This window comes from Aspergillus aculeatus (genome assembly GCF_001890905.1).
Source record: "Aspergillus aculeatus ATCC 16872 unplaced genomic scaffold ASPACscaffold_16, whole genome shotgun sequence".
Lineage (NCBI taxonomy): Eukaryota > Fungi > Ascomycota > Eurotiomycetes > Eurotiales > Aspergillaceae > Aspergillus > Aspergillus aculeatus.
The window spans coordinates 571,791-593,327 of NW_017962991.1; the positions used below are offsets into that span (position 1 = coordinate 571,791).

The 21,537-nt window shown below is 54.4% G+C and overlaps 7 protein-coding genes across 7 annotated transcripts; 3 read left to right on the forward strand and 4 right to left on the reverse strand.

Moving 5' to 3' along the window:
* Positions 1 to 522: 522 nt before the first annotated feature.
* ASPACDRAFT_63480 (mitochondrial 54S ribosomal protein mL60) lies at positions 523 to 1,110 on the reverse strand (the record flags this gene model as incomplete). Its single annotated transcript, XM_020203898.1, has 3 exons — positions 523 to 575; positions 681 to 910; positions 1,067 to 1,110. 3 exons carry the CDS (start codon positions 1,108 to 1,110, stop codon positions 523 to 525), a joined length of 327 nt encoding a protein of 108 aa, XP_020052906.1.
* A 1,063-nt stretch (positions 1,111 to 2,173) lies between these two features.
* On the forward strand, positions 2,174 to 5,240 carry ASPACDRAFT_54445 (uncharacterized protein; the record flags this gene model as incomplete). The annotated part of the gene is made up of 2 exons (XM_020202879.1): positions 2,174 to 2,950; positions 3,339 to 5,240. 2 exons carry the CDS (start codon positions 2,174 to 2,176, stop codon positions 5,238 to 5,240), a joined length of 2,679 nt encoding a protein of 892 aa, XP_020052907.1.
* Positions 5,241 to 5,488: 248 nt separating this feature from the next.
* dbp9 (ATP-dependent DNA/RNA helicase) lies at positions 5,489 to 7,848 on the reverse strand. Its single transcript, XM_020196805.1, has 4 exons — positions 7,531 to 7,848; positions 7,398 to 7,474; positions 6,848 to 7,326; positions 5,489 to 6,776 (listed from the first exon to the last, which is right to left on the reverse strand). Exons 1-4 carry the CDS (start codon positions 7,748 to 7,750, stop codon positions 5,639 to 5,641), a joined length of 1,914 nt encoding a protein of 637 aa, XP_020052908.1. The 5' UTR covers positions 7,751 to 7,848; the 3' UTR covers positions 5,489 to 5,638.
* A 116-nt stretch (positions 7,849 to 7,964) lies between these two features.
* Positions 7,965 to 10,147, reverse strand: ASPACDRAFT_1859250 (uncharacterized protein). The gene has a single exon (XM_020197661.1). It carries the CDS (start codon positions 9,946 to 9,948, stop codon positions 8,353 to 8,355), a length of 1,596 nt encoding a protein of 531 aa, XP_020052909.1. The 5' UTR covers positions 9,949 to 10,147; the 3' UTR covers positions 7,965 to 8,352.
* A 1,149-nt stretch (positions 10,148 to 11,296) lies between these two features.
* ASPACDRAFT_63485 (uncharacterized protein) lies at positions 11,297 to 13,249 on the reverse strand (the record flags this gene model as incomplete). Its single annotated transcript, XM_020203899.1, has 1 exon — positions 11,297 to 13,249. One exon carries the CDS (start codon positions 13,247 to 13,249, stop codon positions 11,297 to 11,299), a length of 1,953 nt encoding a protein of 650 aa, XP_020052910.1.
* Positions 13,250 to 18,810: 5,561 nt separating this feature from the next.
* ASPACDRAFT_1882856 (uncharacterized protein) lies at positions 18,811 to 19,386 on the forward strand (the record flags this gene model as incomplete). The annotated part of the gene is made up of 2 exons (XM_020198300.1): positions 18,811 to 19,083; positions 19,240 to 19,386. A coding segment is annotated over one exon (232 nt), but the record flags the coding sequence as incomplete, so codon positions are not given.
* ASPACDRAFT_81255 (uncharacterized protein) lies at positions 18,871 to 20,914 on the forward strand. The gene is made up of 2 exons (XM_020205832.1): positions 18,871 to 19,083; positions 19,240 to 20,914. The coding sequence occupies exon 2, from the start codon at positions 19,292 to 19,294 to the stop codon at positions 20,540 to 20,542; it is 1,251 nt and encodes a 416-aa protein (XP_020052912.1). The 5' UTR covers positions 18,871 to 19,083; positions 19,240 to 19,291; the 3' UTR covers positions 20,543 to 20,914.
* Positions 20,915 to 21,537: the final 623 nt, after the last annotated feature.

Here is a 21,537-nt window from a genome sequence, read left to right on the forward strand (position 1 = left end):
GAATGTGGGGACGGACAGGGATTAGAAAGGCAAAGTATGGAAAAAGTGATCAAAACCCGAGGCACCTTCTTGCCATATTCTTATTTCCGAGCTGTCTTGCTTTGATATGACTATATGTCCACCTATCTTTACACGGTCGAGAGATACCGAACACACAGCTCAATCAAGCGATGCGAACACAATGTTTGTACGGACGGTATAAGGCGAGAAAAAAAGTGAACATTGTGAATATCAAGGAATACCAATGCAGTTATGATGTGTCATCTCCCAGTTGCCAAAAGATAAAAAACTCCGATACTCGCCCTTCCCGGTGCCCCGTTTTCCTAAACTAGGAAAGCCTCTTTATAAGGAAAGGGGGTTATCAACATGGACGGTGTGGTGATAATGTGATGGTGTATAATACAGCGTTGCGAACTCCAAATCATTGTGTGCGAGATAGAGGTTCGGTAGTGAGACGAAGGTTGTTTGTCATAGCGGATGATACGTTTCTGGAGGGCGCAAATAATCCAGTAAACGAACCATTTAGAAACCAGGGGGGTTGACTCTTTGGCTGACTCGCGTCCACTTGGGCAGCTCTGTGGAATTGGGATGCAGGTTAGCTTTCTTTCCTCCTTTCCGGAATGCTGTTGGGTCGACAGAAAGCCTTGATCGAGGGCCTGCTGAAGGCTGAAGAAACTCACTGTGAATCCCCTTCCGGTACTTCTTCTCCTTCTTGTCGAAGATGGTGTACTTGTCCTTGGGCAGCATCTCCTCCTCGCGGGGCATCTCGTTGAACCACCGCGTCACGGGCTTGGCCGTCTGGCCGTTCCGGGCCAGCGCCGCGCTCACGGTGTCCACGACGCGATCGACGGCGCGGAGGCGCTTCCGCTGGCGGGCTTTCTGGGGCGCGGAGATGCGCCAGGGGATCTTCCTGTTTGTCAAGGGTTGGTGTTAGTTATTGCTTTGTGGGATTTGGGTGGAGAGGGGATCGCTAGCGGTGTTGACTGTCGACAGGAAGGAGACGGAGAGAGACAGATTGCGGAATTCGATCGGAGGAGGGGGCGTCTGGAAACAAGTGCGAACTCACCAGAGAAGACCCGAGAGGAGCGGCGATGAGGGCTTGAACATCATCTTGAATAAAGCGTCACACACACACACACACACACCGAGTTGGAAGAGAAAGGGAAGATGTGGGATAGATAGCGTTGAGCGGGTTTGGAGGTGGAGGAGCGGACGAAAATCCCGTCGAGGTTTGGGAAAGTTGGTCCGTGCCCTCTCTTCACCTCCGCGGGACCGTCTCTGTCTCTCTCTGCTTCCAAGTTCTCACTCTCTCTCTTTTCCCTCGATTTTGTTTTCGCCCAATGAAGGCGCTACTTGGTCGCACGCTGTCGGTTTTCGGGATCTCTTCCCTTTTGTGCGTGATTTAGATTATTTATCTCTTTGACTTTTGGGTTTTCTCTTCTGTCTTTCCTCTGAGAGTTTTGAGTTCTTGGATGCGGGCGCGGTTGAACCCGTAAGAAGGCCAAACTACTAAATCTACTACGGAGTTTACACACATACAGTACAAATGTCGCGCTCGACGACGGACGCCGGCGCAACGGCGGAGGCCCCCTCGCTCCCATGGAGGACTCTGTCCGCCACGACCATGCTGGGGGTCGCATCGTTGTGCCGGTCGTTTCTGTACGTGTGCAGTAAGCCCGAGGTATACGGCTTGGAGCCATTTCTGGAGTTGCTCGATTCGAGACGTGATCCGGCCCAGAGGACAAGAGGGTTGTTAACAGGTAATTTCTCCTCCCGGATCCTGTTGTCGCGCAGTTGCGCCAAGGCTTCGAACAGAAGTGGCTAATTCTATGCTCTCCTGCAATAGTTTCGAACCATACTAGCGTGTACGTGCGTACAAATGCGCCTTGAGGTCCGAGGCGATTCCAATTTACTTCTTACAATGGAGATGGCTGATCATGGTCGCGACGCGACACCCCGAGCAGGATGGATGATCCGATCATGTGGGGGTTTCTTCCTATGCGATACTGGCTGACCTTTTCCTCGTCGAATAAACGATGGGGTTTTGGGAGCCATGATATCTGCTACCAGACCAGGTATGCGCTCTTGGGCATTTCCACCGAGATTGGCAATGGTAAGGGTGGTGGGCTAATGTGAGGGAATCGACATCAGACCCCTGGCGCTGTTCTTTACAATGGGCCAGGTCCTTCCCACCCATCGACTGGCCCATTCGCCACACGGTGGTCTGGCACAACCCGTTGTCACCCAGGCGATCCGATTGCTGTCAAAGGGCCCCTTCGCCGCCGATCCCCATCTCGCCCGCCCCGAGCGGCAATCGTGGAGCTTGCAGAATGTCTGCGTCGACCCGTTCTCGGATCTCCCGATGGCGTTCACGACCGACGGCCACGATTCCCACCTGTCCCCGTCCTCCTTCGCCTGCAACTCCTATTCCTGGTTCCACATCTTCCCCGAGGGCATGATCCACCAGGCGCCCAACAAGACGATGCGGTACTTCAAGTGGGGGGTCGCTCGGCTCATCCTCGAGGCCAGTGAATGTCCCGATGTCGTGCCCATCTGGCTGGAGGGCTTCGACCAGGTCATGCACGAGAGTCGCGAGTTCCCGCGCTTCCTGCCTCGGGTCGGCAAGGAGGTCAGCATCACGTTCGGAAAGAAGGTCGATACCGAAGCCGTCTTCGGCGAGTCGCGGAGGAAGTGGCAGCAGATCAGGGCCAAGGCGGAGCGCACATCGCCCGACACCCGCGACCTCCCGCTCGGAGTGCTGAATGACGAGCTCCTGTACGGGACGGAGGCGGTTGAGCTGCGCAAGGAGGTTACCATGAAGGTTCGGAACCTGGTTCTCGAGGTGCGGCGGTCTCGAGGCCACTCGGATGAAGACCCCAAGGCGGGTCTCGCTGAAACGTGGATTCGAGAAGGCCCCAATCGGGAGGGGAAGAAGTTGGATGATTCTTGGGTGCGCGATCTTTGAAGCAACTACAGCGACACACCAAAACCATTTTCAGTGTAAATTAGAGCATATTTGATAGACGAAGCATGTACTGTACAGATTCACGATAAAACATACCTGTTATCAAGCCAGTGTGTCAGTCAGCCAATGGAGGATGTGTCGGGCCAGGCCAGGCCAGGCCAGGCCCACCGTGAGTCAATTCGACTCATTGTTCCTTCCAGCCTTGCTGACAAGTTAACTCCGCTCCGCAACTTAACTTCAACCCGCCGACGTCAATTGTTTCTTGACAATAACCAATGTTAATTTAACTTCCGCTTCCACCTCCTACACTCACCATTTCAATCACACTCCATGCCACCCACCACCGCCACCACCACTATCCCCTATGCCCAAGAAGTTTAAAAAGAATGCCTATGCGAAGCCAGCGAGCACAGCCCATCACACTCTGGCCTCTGGTGGTTCCCGCCCCAAAGACCATGATCGCCTCCGCCCGTCTTCCACCTCCTCCCCCGCCGAGCAACAAGAACAACCCTCCGTGAACGAGCTGATCGACCACCTCCGACGCACCCAAATCACACGAACCCCCGACCACGGACCTGAAAACCCTTATCGATTCGTGGTCCCCCGCTCGGTCCACCCGTCTCTGCGCAATCTCCTCGAGCTCCCGGAGACCCCGCCCCCGCGCCCGCGGCCGGGCTCACGCCGCCACGCCGTCGTCGGCGCACGACGGGGCACGCGACGAACCGCCGCCGGACCCCCCGCCCCTCAGAGCTGGCTCGTGGGAAACTACGGTCGGGAGGAGGAAAATAAGGAGCTGGACGAAGATGGTGCGACGGAGAGTCGTCGCACCATCTACCGACTGGAGGAGCGCTTGCCCGGCACGACGTTCCCCGCCAGGGGAAGTCTGCAGCATACCGTGCTGAAGTCCATGGCGCTCTACTGGGCGTGGCATCTCGAGTACGACGGCCCGTTTCTCGCGGACTTGCCTAATCATGTGAAGGTCCGATTGCTCAGTTTCATTGGTGTATACACTCGGGAGTACCAGATCCCGTCTGGTTTGGGGCTGCGGCCGTTGTTCCCTCGCTCTCAGCAGCAGCAGCAGCAGCAGCAGCAGCAGCAGTTGGACGATGACTTCGCGGCTTCTCATGAGCACAGCACCGAGGCAGGAGCAGCAGGAGCAGCGCAGGAGAATGACGACGAAATCACCCGCCTCGACCTCAGCAGCGCCCTAGGCCGCTGGCTCACGCTCAAGCAAATCTCCAGCGAACTGCTCCCCACGACCAAGCAATCCACCCCTGCTCTCCAGCAAACACTCAGCGAGCCCACCGCCGCCGTCCCATCCTCCTGGGAGGACGAATACGACGAACACCAAATCCCACAACCTACTACACCCACATCCCTAACAACAACAACCCTGCGCACCCCACGCTTCACCAACCTCCGGTACCTCTCCCTCGCCCACCCGACCCCTACCTCCGCGAACTGGAACAGCCTGATCACGCTCCTCGCGCGCCTCACGCGCATCACCCACCTCTCGCTGGCCCACTGGCCCCTCCCGACCGCCACCCCGCACGCCCGCACTGCCACCGTCCGCCACCCGGCCCACCGCTCCCTCACCTTCGCCTACGGCGGCACGGACGCCTACGCCGCCAACGACAACAACTGGGCCGAGGTCGCGGGCCTCCTGCGGCGGCTGTCGCGCGCCACCTACTGCCTGAAGTGGCTGGACCTCGAGGGCTGCGGGGAGTGGCTCCCCGCATTGAATTGGGTCGGCCACGGCCCGGACGGCGAGGTGTATCCCTCTGGTCCGGAGTGGAATGGCTCCTGGCGCGAGGTCGAGTTCATCCGGTTGGGCGCCGGGTGGGTTCCTTCGCTTGAGGGCGATGATGATGCTGCGCTACTGCAGCAGCAGCAGCGTCAGCAGCAGCAGCAGCGTCAGCTAGTTCCGGAAGGCATTAGACCTGCTACCCTAGTAGAAGGTGTAGGTGGGGCGAGACGAACCCTGGCTGCGTCTATGCATGCCCCCCCTCCGGCGGGTGCTGCCGGCGGCGGCGATGATGATGATGATAATCTTCCCTGGGACGTCGAGGAGGAGAGGATCAAGTACCGGCGGATGAAGGAGGTGCAGCGATATCGCCAGATCGTGGAGACGGCGAAGGAGGTGCAGCGGAACGTGCAGCGCGTTCGGAAGGAGGGCAAGGGGAAGTGGGTGACGTTCTCGTTCGGGTTGGAGGGGTTGGAGGACGACGCGTTGAAGAGGTTGCTTGGGCCGAGGTGGTTGGATCTGTTGCCTTGATTTCTGGGGTGCGGGAGTAGCGTTTTTGGGGGTTTATGGTGCAGTATATACTGTGTAGTAGGATGTGTGGATACATGGGGTCGCGTGGTATACACCGGACTTGGCGTAGCGTGAATGCCTTGAGTCGGTCGGTATACATAGACGCATCCATCGGACGCCCGCTTGTGAATAGGAAGAATCTATAACTGCAAGGTAGAATATACAGCAGCAGCAGCAGCGGCAGCAACAATAGAAGATGTATCTTCAGTCCTTCAGCTACGGCTACTCCGCGATCACCATAAACCATGCATCCCAAGCGAAACTTTTCTTTCTATGAACCAAATCCCAAATTATGTACAGTACAGTGCAGAACCCCCTCCATCCAAGCATAAATGCCACCACCCTCCAGTAAAAATAAATTACTTCCTCCCGCGATTAAACGTCTTCAACGGATCGACCTTCCGCCCACCACCGCCAGGCTTCCTGCCGCCCTTCCCCTTGCTGCGATTCTTCTCGCGGGCCTTGCGGATGCGATTCTCGCCGCCGACCTTCCGGAAGCCCACATACCCGACCGTCTCGGACGAGATGCCCTTGCGTCCCTTGGCGGGCATCAGATACTCGGGGATGTGCTTCAGATGGGGCTGGATGCGGGCGGCGCGGAGCTCGCCATCGTGGCGGAGCTGGCGCAGCTCGTCCGGGTTCTCCTCGAAGTGGCGCTTGAGTTTCTCACTCTTGATCAGCTCCTGCCGGATCTCGCGGGCGCGGGCCTCCTGGACGGCGAGGCGGGTGATGGCGCGCAGGGCGTCGGTCATGCGGTACCGGAAGGCGTCGACCTGGGCCATCTCGAAGTGGTAGGGTTTGACCTCGTGGCCGAGTTTGGCCTGGCGCTTGACGATGCGCGCGACGACCGTCTCGTCGTGCTTGGCCGTCGGGAAGGAGGTCGGCTTGTGGCGGCCGTACTGGTCGGCAGGCACGACGAAGGAGAGCGCCATCCCCGTCTTGCCGGCGCGGCCGGTGCGGCCGATGCGGTGCGTGTAGGATTTCGCCGTCGTGGGGAGGTCGAAGTTGAGGACGCACGCCACGTTCTGGAAGTCGATGCCGCGCGAGATGCCGTAGTCCTTGTCCTTGGTGGAGAGTTTGCGGCGTTTGCTGTTGGTTTCGGGGGTGGTGGGTTTCTTGGTTTTCTTGGTGGTGGTGGTGGTGTCTTCGACGTCCTCTTCGTCGTCGCTGGAGCCGACGAGTCCTTCCTCGTCTTCTTCGACTGCGTCGGCGGTCGTGTCTTTCGTCTTCTTGGATTTCTTCGCGCCGAGAACCTCCTGGTCGTCGGCCGCGATGATGATGTCGTAAACGCCCTTGTTGAATTCCTGGACGACGTGGATCCGCGAGTTGACGGGCAGCTCGGAGTTGAGGACACAGCTCTTGATGCCGAATTGTTCGAGGAACAGCTTGACGCGGTAGCAGCGGTCGACATCCCCGACAAAGATGATCACCTTGCCCTTGATCAGCTGCAGCTTGAAGATGACGTAGGTGAGGAGGAACTTCTCGTCCTCGGCGCATCTAGACCGACATAAAGATTAGCAAACGGTGTATCCTCTGCCCCCTCCCCCCCACCTCCCAAAAAAACTAACCTGACAACAAACTGGCTAACCCCCGCCCCCTGCTCCTCCTTATCCTCCAGCTTCAACACCACCGGATTCCGACAGAACAGACCCTTCAGCGTGTCCACTTCCGAGGTCAGCGTCGCACTCATGAGGAAGGTCTGCACCCCGCGCGGGATCGCCTTGGCCAGCGCGTTGATGTCCTCGTCGTACCCGTACGACAGCACCAGGTCCGCCTCGTCGATCACCAGGTGCGCCAGATTCTCGAGCGACAGCGCCGAGTTGCCGAGGTTGGCGATCACGCGCGCCGGCGTCGACACCACCAGGTCCGGGTAGTCGGCCAGCAGCGTGCGCTGCACCGCGTCCGACACCTTCTGCGTCAGGTTCACCGACCGGATCTCCTTGCCGCAGAAGGCGGCGAACGTCGTCACCACGTTCTGCACTTGCTCCGCCAGCTCCCGCGTGGGCACGAGGATCAGCCCCGTCGTCGCTTTCAGGGAAGGGTCGGCCTAAACCATTGGGCAAACGTCCGTCAGTTTCGAGTCCACAGGCTGGGAAGGACCGACAAAAAAAAACTCACAGCTTTCTTCTGAAGGATAGTCTGGAGGATAGGGAGGACGTAGGCGGCGGTTTTGCCGGAGCCGGTCTTTGCCCGGGCTGGTTCATGGTCAGCTTAGTTGAATACGATCATGAAGAATCGAAGGAAAACTCACCAAGAATGTCTTTTCCGGCAAGCGCCAGAGGGATAGCCTTGGCCTGGACCAGCGTCGGCTTGGTGAACTTCTCTTTGATCAGGGCTTGGCGCAATCGCGGATCCAGATTGAGGGTTTCGAAGTCGGCATCTTTGACCTCGGGGGTCTGGGTCTGGGTCTCGGCGGTGGTCTCGGCGCCCTCCGGGGAGGGCACGTCGTTGGCGTCCAACTTGCGTTTCATTGTGACAGACAGCACTGGAAAGACAAAAGATCGTGCGTGTCTTTTCGAGGGGGAGGTGTTTTGAAGGTTGACGATATAACTTGGGGAGAGTTTTCGTGGAGGGCGGCGGGCTGGGAAATTCTGTCGGGCGGTGAGATTTTCCGAGGCAGTATTTTTAGCGGGTCCCCACTTGCCTCGATCCACTCTTATCATATCAGCCCTCTCCATCTATACACTAATAACAGCGTGAATATGGTCAACAAGGCTCAAGCCGAGCTCAATACTACCTGTGCTGGATACCAAATAGTCACATCGAATAATGGATCGGATTCGACACAGTCTGCGCACCATGCTGCTCCACCATGACAGCGACAGCGACAATCAAACGACCAATAGGCAAAACTATGAAGACATCGTCTCGATTTCCAAGCTATCGTCTAAATCAATAACGAAGGTAACGAGACTGCAAGCGGATCAGGCCAAACCATCGATATCATACAAACGCTACATATTAATTCCGCATGCAAGAATCCAAAGTCGTCCCGCCCACAGCGAATAAGGGATACAAATCCAAACTCAGTCTGCACCGAGGCAAAACAATAACCTGAAAGGAAGGGGTTGTTCTAAGTGGTATCATAACGACCAAACTTGACCGGAGACTGCGTAGATTCCCTCTGAGTTTCCAGGTCCTGCAAGCCGGTGGATCTGGCTCGTCTCTTCCTCGGACTGACCCCGAAGTCAATGCTGGGGATCTCGCTCAAATTGAAGGACTGACTTGGGGTCTTGGAATCTCTGTACGGCAGGACGGTGTCATCCGAGAACCAGAGCGTGAGCGCCAGGCGTCTGATGCCGGCGTTGGTCCACCCTTGGCCACGCAGTGTCTCCCACTCCGGGAGCGAGCGGATGCGCGCCTCTTCCAAGGACGACGTCCTCAGCTGGAACAGAAGCCACTGGTTGACGAAGACTTTCGACGGCGAGCTCGGTATCAGCACCGGCTCAAAGATGCTGCTCTGTTTGAGCTCACAGGAGGACGGCTGCAGCGTATCGCCATGCCCTTCCGTGAGGGTCTCAAGATCCGACAGTCTGGCCCGGTACTCATGAAACAGATTCATCCGTCTTTCATCGTAGGTTCGCAGAAAATCCATCGCATCCCTGTCGAGCCCTCTGTCTGAGACCAAGGGATTTTCAATATTCTGGAGCTCCACGATCGAGACCAATTGCCCGTCAAGTTCGACCAATTGACCCCGCAGCTCTCGCAGCCTCTGTGCGGCTGCAGACTGGGAGAACGCCTTCAAAGCATGCTCGCTGCGACCCAGAAGCCCCTCAGCTCCGTCATTCCCCATAGCGGCGCCCTCATAGTCCTCCTCCGTGAGAACGCCTCTGGAAAAAGACCCGCGCAGCTGATCCAGCAGGCCCGCAAAGTCCTCCATCGACTGGACCAGCTGGTTCTCCCGCTCCGTCAACGCCCCATCGGTACGTTCGTACTCCGCCTCCAGCTCTGCAGGGAGCAAACCCACCTTCATTAATGCCGGCGTCCAAGCACCATCACGATAGGTATCATAAACAACCCGGGCATCGCCATCCGCATCAACATCAGTGGTCATCCACCCCGAGATCATGTGCTTCCTCACCTTCCTCTCTGCCTCGAGCCGCTCCCGCCGCATCTCAGCGTGGATCTCCTGAATATTGGTCCGCAGGCCCGCGATCTCGGTCTGCTGCGCCATCAACACCTCCTTGGTAGCGTGGATCTGCTCGACCTGCGCGCAGGTCAGCCGGACTTCCTGCCTCATGCTGCTGCTTCTGATGCCGCCACTGCTGCTGTTACTGCGGCTACTACTACCAGCAGCAGTAGCCAAGGTCGAGAACGTTCGTTTGTCGATCGGTCCGGCGGGATCGGTGAGACTGTTGGTTACTACTGCTACTGGCTGCTGGGCCGGACCGGTGAGATTGATGGCTGCTGCTGCTGCTGCTACTGGCTGCTGGCATTCGCGATGCGGGGTCACGTCGGGCTCAGGCGGGCGGCTGTCGATGTCCATTTCGTAGGTGGTCGGGATGTGCGATGCGTATAGGATGACCTCCGGTTCATCCCATGAGGGTACCGGGAGCCGCACGGAGGCCGACAGCGGCGGCGGCGTGGGCGCACCACTGCGCATCGTTCGGGGGGAGCCGAGGGCGTCACTGAAGAAAGAGCTGATCGCCTCGACCTCGCTGGGCTGCATCTTTTTCTTTGTGGATGCGACGTGCAACGAGAGAAGGCAGTGGCACAGAAACTGGAATCGGGATCAGGCCAGCGATAGTCAGACTGTGAGTTGGGCGCGGGGAATGTAAGAATTCAGCAAGATAGGCATACATGCACATCGTGTAAAGTAGGCATCCTCAATGAGCAATCTGAAAGCTACTGGGTAGGTATCTCTGTATCCCGCATTGCCGACAAGACAGGCAGGCGCGACAGTGGCATTGGCACTGACATGCATGACAAGGTTCCGAATCCAGAGCAAGGAAACAAAAGGGAAAGAGGTATGCACAGACTTGCTTCGAGTAAATCATTAATTATGAATAAAGCGCCTCCCTCAAAGGTACAAAGTCAATATAGAGACATTCGGTCAAATATAGAGTTTCATGTAGCGACCACGCATGATGTTGAAACATGATCAGGGTATTTATCAAACATCAAGGAAATCCAGGCCGCAAGTTCGTCTTAACCCACAACTCAACATCGACCGGCAAGACAGGTTTCACAGATTAATAGATAGAACAAGGTACATAATCAGTGTTGAACGCTACGCAGTAATAACTGAAGGGGAATATGTAAAACATGACGCAGGGATATATAGGAAGAAGAAAGGAAACAAAATAGATGATGCATCAAGTTGAAACCATGCAAAGTAAAGCAGCAATCGCCGGGGTATATACCTCGCTCCTCTCCTCTGCGCTCATTCATACTCGTTCCTTCCAAGCTGCCCTAACAAATGCCACAAAATAGAAACGAGTCCGAAGAAGGAAATTTATACAAACGCCCATCACGCACATCAACACATTAGAAAGACGAACATCAGGCATGAGACATAAAACATAAACATGAGCATAGGCATGGACATGAGCAAGGAGTATCGCATCAGCTAGAGCTGAGCCAAGCATGAACATAAACATAAGACATCGAGAAAATCGTGCAGGTCGTCAAGAATCGTACAATCATGTCGCCATGATGGACGTGATCGGTCAGAGCCGTCAAACCCGCCCTTCCTCTTTTTGAACACCGAAGTCAAACCAAACCAAAGCAAAGAGGACCAAAAGCATAACCGCCCAATGTCGATATCAAACATCCAAACATTTTTTCCTTTGTTTGTGGTGATCCCTTCAATACCATCTGAGCAGAACCAAAGGCTCATTGCCAATTATTCAGCCCACCACAAAAAAAAACACAAGAACTTTTTGAAGAACCGATATGCGTTGTCAAAGACAGAGATCTAAACCATAACTTTTGTAAGATCGCAAAAGTAACGCATAACCCGGAGATTGTAAAACCAGTATGGATCGCATCATAAGACTTCAATTCAAGCCTCTTATCTAGTATCGACCGCTGTAGGTGGACCGACTCGAACGTCGACTAGCTCGGTCTGATTTCCGGTCACTCATGGCTCGGCGCGGGTCTTCCAATTCTCTTCGAGAAACACTTCCGGTGTAGTCAGAGCCTCCAGTGAGGTATTTCTTCGGTCGGTGCTTGCCTTCGATATTCAGCTCCACTGCACCATTGTCCCCGGTCCGAAGCATTACCCTCTTGCCCCCAACGGATCCTTGGCTAAAGCTCATAGTCACACCGTTCATCGTCATGATAATATTGTTGTCCTCCTCCGGTTTGAGGCCGCTGTTGCTTCCAGTTTGAGTCCGAGCGTCACTGCCACGGCTGCTGTTCGAGCGACTCTTCTGGCTGCCGCTGTCGCTTTCAGCGCGTTGAGAAGTCTTCGCCTTGTACAAAGCGTCTTCGGTCAGGGGAACAGGCGCCGATGGCTTGCCCGACCGGGAGGCTTGGTACTCCTCCGCCTCTCGTTGCTTCTCGACAATTTCATCATCCTCGTCCTCGTCATCATCATCGCCGTAGTTGTATACTGTGGGCCGGCGCCGACGAGAATTCTCGACAGCGATTCGTGCCGGTCGCGCAGGCTCGTGGTAAGCGTTAGAGCGACGGCTGTCGCGGTTACTTCGGCTGCGTTCGGGGATCACGGTCTCGCGAGGAGACTGCCGATACCCGTATTCAGGCAAAGCGTCGCCTAATTCCGATAGGTCTAGAGATCGAGAGGAGCGACGGTCGGAAGGAATCAATGGGGCAGTCACGGACTTGCGAGGCGGGTCGGGCCGTTTCTGGATGATGTGCGGAGCCGCCTTGTGCTTCGTGGGTGGAGGCGGCATGCGATAGTAATCTTCATCGCGATCATGAGAGGAATGAGCGGACATCCGAGGCCGTGTCTGTCGGCCCGGGGCAGGAGGAGGCGGAGGAGGAATGTCCACCACGTCGTCATCATCATCATCTTCATCTTCATCAAAGCTTGCTTCATCGTAGTCCATAGCAGGTGCGTATGCCGACGACCGGCGGCCCCGACCGTGGTCTCGAGACCTCGAAGCCGATCGTTCTTGTCGACTGTCAGGAGGGGCTGCATAATCGGACACGCCATAGTAGGGAGGCTGTTGCGGGTAATGAGAGGCGGCATACGGCGGGGCGTTGGCATACGCCGAAGAAGACAGCGGCGGACCGTGGTCGTAGCGACTCATGGAACCCGGAGGGTACATCATTTGATTCATTCCAGGCATGGTACCATGGAAGCTCGCCGGCCGGTTGTTAGGATGATAAACGGACGAGCTTCCCCGAGCATGAGGACGGCTACTGCGGGTGACGTTGACGTCTTGAATCACAGAAGGAGGGTATCGGGAGTTTTGCGGTGCCGGAGGGGGATATTCATGACCTGGAGGAGGCGGGGGCATGAAATACGAATAATCCATCGGTCTTGCTTCCAGAGGTGTGGAGGCAGAATGGTACAGCCCCTGATCGCAATCATAACACTGCCCCGGATAGTGCCTGAACTGAGCAGTATCACGTCGGCGGGACCTGGACGGGGAACGCTGAGCATGGGCATGAGGGTGCGGGTGGCCCACAGTGGGAAAACTTCCGACCTGCATTTTGTCCTCACGTGGTGGACGAGCAATTCGGTCCTTGGAAGGACGTTCTTTGTGGCCTTTGGATCGGACGCGTTCGAGCTCAGCTCGTTTGAGGGTGGTGTCTGGCTTATGAGGGACAGGACTCTTCCGGCCCGACGGCCCAGATTGGGTGCTGTTGACGGTGGCGGCGGTACGACTGGAATACCCGGAGTCACTTGCAACGTCGACCAGGGGCTCTGCAGGCGATCTCACGGCCTGTTTATGACGCTTGGTAGTGAGGTTGGCGACTTGACGGGTTTCGGGGCGGATAACATGAGTGTCTTCGTCATATTCCTCACAGAAGGCGGCGTGGGGGACTTTGCTAGACATGACTTCTGGAAGGCGGCCTAAGGCCCAACCCTAAGAGGGGAAAAGGGAAGAGGGGTCTGGCTTGATTTAGGGGGGTGGGAAAGGCACGAAGGTGGATGACCTGAAACGTGGTGCTCCAACAGGCTTTCAGATGCTTGCTTGATGGCCTACAGCAGCCACCAACTGCTGCTCATCCGAATATGACTCAATCAGTGCCTGGGAGATTTTTTTTTAGCGTTTTCTTTTTTTTTTTTTTTTCGTCCCTCTGATTTTTTTTTTCTTTAGGCGCGGTTAGTGATTTGTTTCTCCCTCTTCCCTCTTAGTTCGGAGTGAGGGCTGCAAATCCACTTGGCGGCAGTCGCCTCTAGAAAACAACCGGAAGATGCAGACGGGCCAGACAACAGTCCGAAAGACAGAGCGTCTAGATCGTTGAGTGTCAACGAGGAGTCGTTGGTGGGCACAAAGAATAGTCGTCGTCCACAGTCTGCAATGTCTCCATCGAAAAGAGGAAAGGAAGAACGGGGTTGGTTCGTGGTGGAAGGGGGGGGCAGGCGACGAAGTGGACTGGGAAAGTGGTGGTGGAGGACTGGTGATAAAGAGACGACGAGTCGGGCGGCGGACAGTCAGTAAGACTGAGACTAGACTGAATAGATAACCCGTAGTGGACAAGCCCAGCGTGGGTCAACCGGAAAAGAAAGCTGCAGTGAACGGTTGGCAGCCGGTGAGTGGAGGGGAGTTAGAATAGAATGATCGATTAACCAAACAACCGACGGGGCTGCAGTCCTTCAATGCACCCAGCAAAAGCGTGTAACCGACGGCTTTGATGACTGGTGCGTCTGGCTAAGCAGTCGTGGTCGTCGGCCTTGGGACGCGATGATTGATGACAGTCACCAAGGCGATGGGAAGATGCAGAGAGAAAAAGGGGGGAAAGAAGATGCAGAGGGTCAAAGGGACTTTCCAGTAGAATTTGACAGTCTAGGTTTGAAGGTCCGAGGGGGAGGGGAGGATGACAGAAGGAGGGGAAGAGAGTAAGTACTAGGTAGACTAGGAGCAAAAGCAGGAATGCGCAGGGAAAAAAATGGTGGGGAGAGAGAGGGAAAACAAAAGACTAAGTGGAGTAAGGGAAGAACAGGTGGGAATTTTCCACACCAGACGATAAGAGATTATCGTAGTAGAAGTTGGGAAAATCAAAGAGGGGGAAAAGCAGGAGACGGGAAAACAATGAGGAGAAGGCCGGGGGGGGGGGAAGCTGAGAGAAGGAGGGATTGCGATAGGAGATCCGGGATTGATTGACTGACTTGATGAACTGCCAATGGTTGAGTTGGTAGTAGTAGCAGCAAGAGAGGAAGGAGGAAAGAGGTATGGAAATAAGTAGAGTAGGTAGGTAAGGTACGGAGGATTGGATGGGTTGGAAAACTGTGCTGTGCGTCGCCTCGGTTTTTAATTGCATTCAATCATCAGTGTACTGTAGATGAAGAGTAGGTTGAGTCAGTTCTTTTCCTTGCCTTTTTCTTATATTTACATGATTTTTACATTTACAATTATCATATAAAAGAAAATGGGGGAAAAAGGAAAAACGAAAAGATTGAGGGAAAAGCCCTGGTACCGACTGAATGTATACCTGAATGATTACACACGGTATGGACACACACGGCTGAGCCCGCTGCCGCTCTATGTGTTTGCATTTGTTACTTCATTTATTTTATCTATTTTATCTTTTTCTTTTTTCTTTTTCTTTTGATCTACTGTGAATTGCTTCTTCCAGTTACTATCTCACCCGTCGTCTTGTGGATTTATAATGAGCATACCGACGATTCCAACGCCAAAGTCAGCACGAGCAAGAGTTGAAGCCGGAAGGAATCAATCATCGCAACCCGAGCGAGGACGGAATATAAAATTCGATCAAGATAAAGAAACGGAAAGTGGTTCCATCTCACATCCGAACACATCCCTGTCCAGAGGCTATTGTTTCACCCGCGGCCTCTTAGAACTACAAAGTATATACGGCGGATGAGTATAGTAAAGTACTTACCCAAATCTTCCCATGTATTCACGCAACCGCTGCCTTTTGGCCCCCCATCAGATTTGTCACTCATCTCCTGGATGGTTCTCTCCAATCCGGATGGAAAGGTATCGAGACGGAGCAAATCGAAGAAGAAAATAAGAGGAGGTGGTGGGGGTTCTCCCCTGAGTGGCTGCTGGCCGCTGCCTGATCGGCCGCTAACATTTTTTTTATTATGCATTTGGTTACTGATGACTGACAGACTGATGGGAGATACAGCAGACGAGGACGAGAAAGTAGAAAAACCCGAAAAACCCTACTCTGGTCACCTCGATCATCCTGGTCGAGATGACTCGATCAGCATGACTCAATGAGCTATTGTATCCTTCATAACCATCAATCGCAGATTCCTCATTGACAGGTCGTCGAGCATGTTGAGGAAAGAGCCGTCATCTCTATCTGCGATATGTCTTCTGTCTTGCATACGTCACGGGCATGGTAGAATGGAATTTAATTTCATAATGATGCGATCATGGTATATTCCGCACTGCGACTTCCGACCGACAGGGAGCAAGAGGCCTGCAGCTGCAAGGTGAAATCGGAATTCTTCCATTGGCGTATCAGGATACCCATCACCGGCGAGTTGCGGCACGATGATGAAGGGTCATTAGATCGGTCGCAAAGAGCTTCAGGGGTGACTTTGATAACCGGAGTATACTGCATCCATGCTTTCCATGGAACGGCTGGTAATTAACACTAGATATCCGCGATACCCCAGGCGCTTGTCCGTGCGGTTTCAGACCCTCAGTGCGTGGCAATTCATCCTGGGGCACGGCTCCCCACGCACGGCACACCACACATGGATCAGTGACATCAATGGGCTTGTTTGGGGGAGCCTCAACCATCCTGAGGATCTCCTCCGATCATTCCATCCCTTGCAGATTCGCGATAACCTCATTTTCGCTTTAGAGCCATTTCAGAAATGCTCATCACCGGATGTGCAAATCAGTCTCCTCAATGGGGAGCACATAACACGTGCGGATCGACATACCATAGCGTCCGTGTATAGTTGAAGCAAAGAATATCTCTTGAGTGCAAATCAATTCGAGATCGCTATGTATAGCAGCCCACCACCAAATAGATTGCTTGCAGCCCGCGCTGATAGGCTCCTGAAAGATAGTGGCTATGCATAATACCACGAGAGTACGCTATACCGCTATGCCTCTCACGCTGAAGTAACGGCCAGTTTTTATTGCCATGTCGCCTTGGTGTAACCTCATGATCGTGGGAATGAACAATAGTGCCTCGTGACCCGGACATGTCTCGCAGGCAACGAAAAGGTAAGATCGTCAATCATTCCGGTGTTCTGTCTCAGTCGGTCCGGTGAGCTGGAGTTACCCAACCACTAGTGTCTTAGGCGGACAGATGAGATTGAGATATCTCAGAATCTAAGAGTAAAAGTAAGGTTGAACCTGAGTACCATCGATCCGTAATCGCGGTGGAGGGCGTGGTTAGGGCGGCGGTGGGAGGATGGGAGGATGGCCGGGGGAGGGGGTGGAAATAAGAAGCGATGGTTTGCGAGGATCCCCACCCGGCTCCATCTCGACGGGAAGAACCCCTGGGTCTGAGCGGATTCCATCCATTCCATCCATTCCATCCACGGACCATCCGGAGTTTCTCCCAACATCTACACTACTCTACTCTAGGTACTCTGCACTACTCTTCCACCTTCATTTTCATCGATCTTTACTCAATCTCCTCGTGATCCTCTCTGGATGACTCTTGTCGCCCGTCACAGGTCTTCAATCTGCTACGGTTTGTACCTACCTGGCCCCTCCGAGAAAATCCCGTCCTGTTGGCTGCCCAAAAGTCCCGATCGATGACAAGGAACTTTCCCATTGCGGCCCAATGACGGTGGCCTCCACCCCGCGGGGCACACCTCGTTGGTGAAATTCTCTCATTCCGGAGACGAGAGTCAGTTTGAACAAAAGGAAAGAAAGGGGAGGCAAGAAACCCCTCAGCATCAAGGATCTAGGTTACAAAGTTCATTATTGAGTTTATTCGAGCTCAATGGGCAGGCATTCTTCAGCCGACCTGATCTAGCCCAGCAAACAAGGATAGAGAAAACCGGTATATCCCACCGACTCAACAGGCAGATCTACTTCGCTCATGTCATCGTCATGACACAAAGAATTGCTTCCACTCCCTTTCCAATCCTCCAAGATCTGTCCTCACCCCCCGCTTGCGGTGTTCTCCTGATGGGCTGATAAGTTGGCTATCCTTGTGGGGAGGCCCGCTGAGCGAGCAGCATGGAAGACTGTGTCGAAGCGCGCTAGAAAAACATGATCCCGGTAAGTGAGCCATTCACTTACCCTCCGATTCTCCAGGCCGGAAGTGCCAGGCGGAATCAATGTTTACTGTAATGTTTGCTTCGTTATTCATACTGCACTAACCTATTGAGAACCCGAGAAGTCTCTCCGCTCAACAAGAAACCTTGACTTATCCGGGTTCACCCATCATTAATTCAAGTCTCCTAGAAGGCTTGTACTCCGATGAATGAACACCCTCCGTTCCGATTGCTTCACAAAAAGCTTTCTCGGGCATTATTCCCCCTTTAATCACATGACCTAAAGTCTGCTAGACCCTGAACCCTGTGACTCACACCACAGCGACTGATGTTGGGTCGTGTCTCCATACATCTGGTAAGGATGAAGATCAAGCTGTCCAGACTGTGGTAACCCTGCCTAAACCATGGATACATCTACCGGTGTGCAATGCGCCCACACACGGAAAAATTGACGTCCGAAACGCTGGCTCAGATAGACCGGGTGAATTTCGTCCAGTGGAGGCTGGTTGACGAAACTCTATCGCTCTCTCTGCGTCATTTATGCGTGCTGCCAAACTGTCAATGACAATGATCCTGAAGGGGACACAGTGCATCAGCGGGGCGTTCCGTCTGCATCTGGTATTCGACTCAGCCAATTCTTGCCCCTGTAATTTAGCTGTGCATGATTATTGATCGCTGAACCTCGTGGGTGAGATTACCTCTCTCCATGCTGTTTCGGCGCTCGCAAGCTTGCGCCCCCAAGCATTTATTGATGCCCGAAGCTCGTGATTACCTTCCTGCATAGTCCTGGCCGCCGGATCAAAGGCAGCAGCTTTTGCTTACTGCTTTGACCATCAAGTAGTTGCTCGAAACCACCCTTGTTCGTGTTGGCGATACACCGTAGGAGTAATACCCAGGATCCCTTGTTCTCATCCACCCTCACTACCTACGCCCAATTCTGCCTAGAAAGATAAACTGCTGAGTAGAAAGTATGAGTCTCAAGAGATGGGCTACTTGCTGAGTTGCTGATATAGTGGATATCTGATGTTCAATGCCTGCTCTGATTTTCACAAGTAGTTGTAGTAACTTCCAATTTTTATAGAAGTAAAGTATGTGCACAGTACAGATGTGGAGCCTCAGGCACCAAAGGCCGATAAGATAACTAACGAGGGGAGGCTGCTGAGTCATGCCAGTTGCCGGGGCCACGGGAATCGCCCAAACAAAAGAGCGTCATCCCCAGCCTCCCCCCAACCACCTCAATTTCCGCCTGGGCTTCGCTTGTTCTGCCGCTTGCGTTGCGTTGTTTCTTGCTCTGCCTTCATCCTCTAAGCTTGTGAGCAAGCCAGTACTAACACAGGTGGTAGTGCATACCATACTAGCATTTGTGCTCACATCCACATTGCACACTGCATTCCAACCATCGGTCTACTATCTAGATTCTGGTACCCGAGCATACCATACATCTCAAAGTGGATCGGGTGATTGAGATCGAGCCCACCAGGATACCCAAAGTGTCACTTCCAGTGGGTAAGACATCCCGCATTCCAGCTCAAGTCAATCAGACAACCATCTCTATCCATCAAAGATCAATCAGTCAATCTATCAATCATCTACCCTTTCATCATCATCCATCCATCCATCCATCCATCTATCTAGAGAAACATCCACCTAACCAAGCCGCAGAGTGCCCGTCTCGAGCACCACGCTCTTGACATCCACCGCCACTTTCCTAATCATGCCTCCCGTCCAAACCGCCGGCGACTTTCCCGGCATTTCCATCCTCGAAACCCTGACCACAGGCACCCACCCCCCCGAACTCGCCGCTTCACCGTACTCCCCACCCAGTCTCCAAGACAGCACCAGCACCAGCAGCAATGCCCCGCACAGCCACCTCCTCCGCGCCCGCGACTCCAAATATGTCCCCGGCAGCGGCACCGTCGAGGCGCACAACATCAACATGAAGGGCCTGATGGCGCTCTTCGCGATTCTCGGCGCGGCCTTCGTGCTGGCGGCGATCTGGTTTTTCTTCTGGGCCAAGAACGGCGGATTCGTGTGGCGCAAGGGCGACTGGGAGGAGTACAAGTCGACCGTGCTGCGCCGCAAGGGGCCGGACGGGCGCACGCTCAGTAACGCGACCAAGAGCACCAAGCTCGGCGGCGGCAGCATCGTGCACAAGGGCTACAGCGACGACGGGTACACGTACACCGAGACCGCGACCACCATCACCGAGAAGACGGGCGCCCCCGGCGGCAGCGCCGAGCGCAAGCGGCGGCGCAGGCTGCGCGAGAAGTTCCGGCGCCGTCGCAAGGACGACGAGATGACCGCCAACTGGGAGAACGAGGTCGACGAGGACGTCGCCGCGTACCGCAAGGAGAAGCCCGCGCGCGTCGGCGGCATGAACCGTGAGGGCGACGGGACCACCTACTACGACGGCAGTGACTACGATCTGTCCAACCCGCCGAGTTACTGGCAGGACCGCGAGCAGAGCGAGGTCAGCCAGGTGCGGGATTATGCGTACGATCCCGTGGTCGAGCGACGGCAGAGCAAGCGGCGAGACTTTTCATTTGTGGCCGGTAGTGAGGAGTTGCTGAGCCAGGCGGACGACTATCATTACCATCGCACGATCCGGGAGCCATCGACCAGAAGACATAATCGCCGACGCGAGCGAAGGAGACACGCCCCGACGGACAGTGGTGGTGGCGGTGCTGGCAGTACCAGTAGCCCGTCCCGCTCGTCCCGGCAGAGTAGTCCCCGCAAGCGTCCGTCGGTGACGGGCCACTACACCGAGCCGTTGGATTTTTCCTCCGCCGCCTCACGCTCCGAGTATCAATATTCCAACGTCGACACCGAGGATTCGGGCACCAAGAGCTATCACCATCCGATCCCCGGGTTGAGCAAAGGCTACCGCCGGGAAGGTGGTCGGGGCCGTCGTCGCGACAGTCTGAGCGAGAGTGATGGCGAGGAGACTCGGTACTCGAGACGTTAGGTTGCAGCACACTTCATATGTCTCTCTCGCTTTCTCCTCCATTACACAGAATCATCTTCATCAATGATGCTGCCAATGGAGGAGGGAACAAGGGGAGCTTGCTTGTAAATAAATGGTCTTGGCTTAGGTTATGCTTTCTGTCCATGCGGGTTACTTCTTCGGGCTTTGCCGTTTCTTTCTATGCGTTCAAACTGAACCGCGAATTGTTCACATGGGATTATGATTGATGGGACATGGGATGAATGGATACAATACAAGGCAATACAATGCAATGCAGAACTCAGCATGATATGAACGAATACGTTATGAAGGTTTTCTGCGCCCGAAGCAGGAGTTTTACTATTGATATGGGTATGGATAGGAATGGCGATTATTTTCTCTTAATATTTCTTTCCTCGTACATAGTAATTCAGCGATAGGTATTGACCTTTTTTCTTTTTTGCTCTATCTTGTCTCGATGAGTACTAGGTAGTCTGTCCCATAGCCCATCCAATTTCGCCGGGTTGTCCTACGTTAAGTATACTAGCGAGGAGTAAGTTGTACTATGGACGGTCCAGTGATCTAGGTTAGAAGAACCACCACCACAGTCGTCTAACCTATCCACGCCGCAAGTTCAATCTTCGAGAACATCCTCCCAAGGATCTCAGTGAACAGAGCATGATGCAATGATCCGATAAGCTAACTAATGTGACAGAACCCACGCTACAAAACCTGAATGGGCCCACAGAAATCCGAAGATCAAATTCATTCTATCTGATATACAGCTCGCCCACCTCCTTCTTCCCTTCCTCCAGGATCATCCAGAGAGTTAACAAAAACGCCAGCACAGCATAAAACCTCAACCCCAGCCTCAACCCCAATAGCGCAACAGCCGCAACAAATAAAATCACATAAACCACCCGAGAAATCTCATCCATGACCAAAGAAAAGCATGTACAAACCACACACCCAGCGAACCCCCCCCCCCCAAAGCGTCGAAGTATATACCGGATGCA

What these genes read in the sequence shown, in the direction of transcription:
- ASPACDRAFT_1859250 (XM_020197661.1), bottom strand. Translation starts at nt 9,948, where the DNA reads ATGCAGCCCAGCGAGGTCGAGGCGATCAGCTCTTTCTTCAGTGACGCC.
- dbp9 (XM_020196805.1), bottom strand. Translation starts at nt 7,750, where the DNA reads ATGAAACGCAAGTTGGACGCCAACGACGTGCCCTCCCCGGAGGGCGCC. An exon ending in TGCCGGAAAAGACATTCTTG is followed by an intron (nt 7,475 to 7,530) that starts GTGAGTTTTCCT and finishes ACCATGAACCAG; the next exon opens with CCCGGGCAAAGACCGGCTCC. An exon ending in CTATCCTTCAGAAGAAAGCT is followed by an intron (nt 7,327 to 7,397) that starts GTGAGTTTTTTT and finishes CCAATGGTTTAG; the next exon opens with GCCGACCCTTCCCTGAAAGC.
- ASPACDRAFT_81255 (XM_020205832.1), top strand. Translation starts at nt 19,292, where the DNA reads ATGCCTCCCGTCCAAACCGCCGGCGACTTTCCCGGCATTTCCATCCTC.